Here is a 6,000-nt window from a genome sequence, read left to right on the forward strand (position 1 = left end):
ATTTTGTCACATAAGCTAAAATGTAAAGGTAAACGAATACAACAAAAACATGACTTGAGATTAACGTATCAAAATGAATTATTTCAATAAAATAATACGGAAGCAAACATGACTTACCTCTTGAACAGAACAGGGCAAAACCACACGGCTAAAAAGACAAAAGGTAAAAGAACGTATGTTACATATGAAATAGTTGGCTTTAACACACAGATCTCTATGTTTAAAAGAGCTTCTGCTTTAAATCAAATGATAACTTGGAACAAGGATGTCATTTACGGAAGAGGGTTTTTTGCAATGCCTACAGCTCTAAATAAGGGTTTTTTAACTGGAGAAATAAAACTACCATTCCAGGCTCTCAACTATCACTGGCATTTAGCGTCCTCATTTTACCAAGACCCCAAACACGCACTTGTGGAGATGCTTGTAAGGAGTAAAGAACAAGAGAAAACTCACCACTGAAAATTACAGGGTATAAAATGTATTATTTGTATGTCTGGTCAGGTTGCTCTCATGAAATTTTTAGTATGGTTTCACTCTCCATCTATACACTATGCATTTGTTTTTATGGCATTTCGCACGCAATGTATGTCTTGAATCTCATGAATGAATGCTTCCAAAAATTGATCCCCACTACCCAACTATTCCTCAATTTTATTAAGAGAAAAACAAGTAAATGGTCCTTTGGGCTTAATAAGGAAAAATATTACTATAGAAAATACCTTGCACCTTATCGATATAACCCAGGGTAGATTCAATGTAAGGTTGACATGTGTTTGATTTTGTCCAACAGAGTTTGTCACTGGACATACATAAGGACCTACATGGAGATGAATTCTTCAAAAAAGAGTATTATGGTGAATTATTTTATATCAGAATATTGCATTTCACATCCAGATTTTTATAGGGAAGTACCTTCACTTATTTCTACCAGAAACTCTGAAAACCATCCCTGAATATCAATTGTCTCATGATAATAGCTGATGTCCAAAACAGCAATTTTTTTTTTTCTTTTTAGCCTGGTCCGTCTCAGACTTTCCCACCTAACCATTAAGCTACTATAGTAGTGCCATTTAAAAACCTTATTTTAACTCTATTATAAGGACAGGGGAAAAAAAAATCTCTCAACAGTCACCTTGATTTGCATTTTATAGAAAATTCCCAATAGTTTTCCTCATTCCAATTTCTCTTCAGCTGCACTTGCCACCGACTTCTCCCCATTCTCCTCAAATATGTATGCGTGACTATTCGCACTGCCTTAATCTCCGACATGTGTTATATAAAACATGTCTCCTATAATGACCTCCTCCTTGACTATTAAGAGGTCACTCATCACTCTTTTGTCTTTCTGATACAGTCATGTAAAGACAATGAACATTCTCAAACTCACCATGGTTACTAATTTCTATTTTCATCAAGAATAAACTTGTTATATGAAGTTCTTCCAAACCTACTCTAAATCTTAGCTGTCTCCTCTGGGTACACACTAACTTGTTCACTGCCTCAGTAACAGAAAATAAACTGAGGAGAAGGGAGTGGGATGGTCAGGGGGAAGGAAGATTAGGATATAGGTTGGGAGCTTATTTTGGAAGACATAGGAAGATATGGACAAAGATACAGGTTGGGAGAATATGTGCAGGGCCTGCAGTATAATGGTAAGAAATCTATTAAATGTATCAGGCAACAAGGAATCCTTGGGAGGTTGTTCCAAAAAATAAGAGACGTAACTACAGCTAACATGAAGAAGTAATTTGCAGGTGGTTAAAAATGTTGAGAAGCAAGAGTATTAGGAAAAGCCATCTTTTGGGAGGATGGGCAAGGGTTTACAAAGATTTGAACCAAGATGACGGGCTGCAGAGGAAATGGAAAGAAGGAATACAGAGGAAAGAGTTTAAGACTGCCCTCAAGTTTAACAAAACCAAAGAACCTGCTGAGTAATTTCAGCAACTACTCACTAGCAGGAAGATACCTATTTTTATATAGTAACACTTCCAGGGAAACTTATTTCACAAAATGAAAGTGACTGATTAAGATATTCTGAATGAGTGATGAGTCAAGTAACTTCTTCAAGATTTGCATAATAAAAAGTAAAAAGAGAAGGAACAGACAGGTTTTTATTTTCTATGACTAGTCTAAAAGCAGTACAAGTATCCCCCACATTTTGAAAGTATACCACTTTGCTTTACGAAAGATCTACATTAATACCTGTTTTTGCTAACCAAAAGAAGTAACAGGATTTTTTCGGTTTCATGAAAAAAGAGTGTTCAGCATTTGTTTTGCAGGAGCTGTCTTAAGGGTAGCTCGCAACTGCTAGCAGCAAGAGTGGCCCCCACGCTCCTTCCCCAGGAATCAGACTCAGGATCTCAGCATCAAGCTGCCAGAGCTTTGAACTGTGTCTGTGAGCATCTCTGCTTTACCTCGATTTTTTTGTGCATCTGTTAGCAAGATGTGTCCCAAGATATTAAAAAGTGTAAGAGAGTTCGTAAGGGTATTACACTTAGCATAAAACTGGATGCAATTAAGTGTATTTGGTATGATTTTGTAGGTTATTTTTTGGGGGTCTGGGAATGCTCAATAATTTTTCATATACAGCTAACCCCTGAACAACATAGGTTTGAACTGCATAGGTCCACTCATATGCAGATTTCTTTTCATTAAATACCTATTTAAATCTGTGGTTGGGAGTCTGAAGATGCAAAAGGCAGACTGTATGCATTCATTATCTGTGCCTTTTTATATAGGGGACCCAAGCATTGGCAGATTTTTGGTATCTGTGGGGGTCCTGGAGCCAATCCCCCGCGGGTACCAAGGCACAACTAAGTTTTTGAGAAGTCAAAATTTATATTCCAATTTTTAACTGTGGTGGTGGGGTCAGTACCCCCAACTCCTCCACCCCCACCCCATACTGTTGCAAGGGTCAACTGTAAATTAATGGTAACTGCTTCTTTGCTTTACGTCATTTTGGCTAGTGAAAGGTTCATTGGAACACTACTTTTGGATGGTGGGGAAACCTTAAACAGGTATACCTTGTTTTACTTTGCTTCGCAGATATTGTGTTGTTTACAAATTGAAGGTTTGTGACAACCTTGTGTTGAACAAGTCTAGTGGCACCATTTTTCTAATACGCTGAGATGATGGTTAGCATTTTTTAGAAATGCTAACTTATTTATAAATGCTTAAATTTATAAATGCTAACTTATAAATGCTTATTTTTTAATTAACGTTTTTAAAGACATAATGCTATTGCACATTTAACAGACTATGTACAGTATAGTGTAAAAATAACTTTTATATGCACCGGGAAACCAAAAATTCGTGTGACTCGCTTGACTGCGATATTCACTTTATTGCGGCGGTGTGGAACCAAACCCGCAGTATGTGAGGTATGCCTGTATTTGAAAACTTTCAAACTTTTCTACACATCCTCATGAAAATAATTTCCCAAATGGAATTGGCCACTTGTTCTTTAAAACCAGGACTTTATGCTAATGGCAACTTCATCTATTGCTTAAATAACAACTTGAAGGGAAAGCCCCACCCTGAAAAGTAATTTCTAACCTTTTAATTCATGTCATAAATAGATGGCGTTTTTAAAGACAACAAACATTTGCCGAAGTATTTTAAGTTTACCAACACCTTCACCTAGGAATGACGTATTCACTGCTCCTGACCAAAAACAATGTATAAAAAGCTGACTTCCGAGTAAGAATATTTTTTTCATTCAACAACTCTGCATACTTACAGTATGTGAGACTACATGCTGGGCTGGGAACTCCTCACATAACTATCAACAGAATACTAAACACTTAATTCACTAAATACTAAACACTTAATTTTAGGAGGGAGGAAATAACTCTAATAAAGGAAAAACGACTAGATCTGCGATCTAAAATCAGTTCTGCAAATCACTTGCTATGTGACTTGCGCCAGGTCAATTTCCTTCTTATTTCCTCTATTTGTCTCAATATCTGCCACCTACCCACAGTACAAAGATGTCAGAGTAATAAATGAGATAACGCTTGCATGATACACTGTATAAACAACTGTATAAATCCAAGTTGTTTTATGTAAATCCAAAGTTCAATACTATAAATAAGCTTTAACTGAAAATGTGTCCTTTCTCAGGATACCTGTCACTGACTAAAGTTATAATTTTTCATTAATTTAACAAATATTTACTGAGCACTTACTATGTGCCAGGGACTATTTTAAGAGCTGGGGATATGGGAGTGAGCAAAAAAAGACAAATTCACAGAGCTTACCTGTAGTAAGAGAATACATCTAGTAAATTAGAAAATATAATAGTCGTATTGCATGATAGATGGTGATAAATGCTACGGAGAATAAAGCAGGGAAGGCAGATACCAAAAGGTGGGGGTTGCAATTAGGTCTTCGGAGAAGAATTCCCTAAGAAGGTGATATATAAGAAATAACATGAAGGAGGTGATGAGTTATTGAGATGATGGAAGAGCACTTCGGACAGAAGGGAACAACAAGCAGAAAGGCAGCGAACTGAATGAACTTTTTCGCCTAGAGTAGCAGAGGAACAGCAAGCAAGCGTGTGAGCTTGGAATGGGCAAAGGAAGGGTAGTAAATGAGATCAGAGCGAAAGGGAACATAGTGTGAGACCTCCTAGTCTGTTGGAAAGGCTTTGGCTTTTATTCTCAGTTGACATAGGGAATCTTTTCACGGTTTTAAGCAGAGAAGCAAGAGGAGTCGCTTCCTTTTTAAAAAAAGTTTGAGAACACTAAAAATAAGGTGTCTGGAGGTAACTAAATTCATCCAAAAATTTTACTTAGGAATTAAGAAAGGAGCATTTGAAACACGAAAGAACAGGCCATACTTGAAATCCCTAGTTGCCCAAGGAATGAAGACGAAACGAACCAGCTGTGACAAACGAACAATCACTGCCAACCAGATTTCCTGTGATATTCACAGTCCGTGGAGGATAGGAAATACCGGAACTTTTCAACAAAATCACTTTGCCCGTCTATTGCACCTGGAAACCCTTCTATGTGACACACGTGTTAACACCTCGCCTCAACCCCGTCAAATAGGTAGAGCCCAGAGTGTACCCCCACCTTAAAATGGAAACTGAGACTCAAGAGCAGAGAGATGGCTCTGCTGTCAAGTCAACTGAGCTGCCCCGTGGAGCGCAGGTTCTCCGGACTCCCGGGGCTCCTGCAAGAACTTCAGGGCGCCCACGTCCCACCTCGAGTTCACACATCAGGGCTACCTTCACCCGAGAAGCCCATCTCCCGCGGGTTACGGGCAGGCTCCACCCCAGACGACAAATCACAGTCAGACCCACAGCGTCGTCCCCACCCTCGGTCTCACCGGCGGGCCTGGGGATGGGGGGGTTGGGGAGAAGGCGGGTCCCAGCGGAAACTCCCGGCCGCGCCTTCCCGAGCCATGCGCTCCGGCCGGGACACAGCCGCCACCGCCCCGGGGGCGACGGCAGCAGTGTTACCACAGCAACGCCTGGAGGGGGCTCAGGGGACGCGCCGTGGAGAGGCCTCGAGTGGGCCGGGGGCGCAGGCCGAGGGGAGGGGTCGCGCGCAAGAAGACGCCAGCCCGAGGCTCGCTCCTTCTCAGGAACACTCCAACATTTCTCAATCAATGAACCTCCCACCATGGCTGTCCTGGAACCTCGATAGCGCCACGGACCCACTCACAATTCCTTAATCAGCACCATCTTCCCGGAACCCCCACACAGCTGCTGCCGCTACCACCGCCGCCGCTACCGCCGCTCACGGCGCCTGCGCGGCCCCGCCTCCCTGACTACCGACCCACCTCAGCGCCTGCGCGTCCACACCCTTCCGCCGAGACCAGTCGTGTCAGCGCGCGAGAGGGGCTAGCTCCGCCCCAGTTCCGCGCCCCACCCTGGGCGCACGAGACCTCACTGCGGTTGCGCGGCGGGGCCGGAAGGCGTGCGGCTTCTACTGCGACTGCGCAAACCGGCGCGCGGTCGCTGGTCTCCCCCCAAAAGCTCCTCCCTCCAGT

At 42.0% G+C, this 6,000-nt stretch overlaps 1 protein-coding gene across 2 annotated transcripts in view; it reads right to left on the reverse strand.

Annotated features, from left to right (window-relative positions):
- PITPNB (phosphatidylinositol transfer protein beta) overlaps positions 1 to 5,789 on the reverse strand; it is a 63,635-nt gene extending 57,846 nt beyond the window's left edge. For both annotated transcript variants that reach the window (XM_033097895.1, XM_033097896.1), the window contains exons 1-2: positions 5,673 to 5,789; positions 118 to 148 (exon numbers count right to left, since the gene is read on the reverse strand). In XM_033097895.1, coding sequence (XP_032953786.1) covers positions 118 to 148; positions 5,673 to 5,692 — 51 coding nt within the window. In that variant the 5' untranslated portion in view covers positions 5,693 to 5,789. The remainder of the gene's footprint in view (positions 1 to 117; positions 149 to 5,672) is intronic.
- Positions 5,790 to 6,000: the final 211 nt, after the last annotated feature.

This window comes from Rhinolophus ferrumequinum, chromosome 25 (assembly GCF_004115265.2).
Source record: "Rhinolophus ferrumequinum isolate MPI-CBG mRhiFer1 chromosome 25, mRhiFer1_v1.p, whole genome shotgun sequence".
NCBI lineage: Eukaryota > Metazoa > Chordata > Mammalia > Chiroptera > Rhinolophidae > Rhinolophus > Rhinolophus ferrumequinum.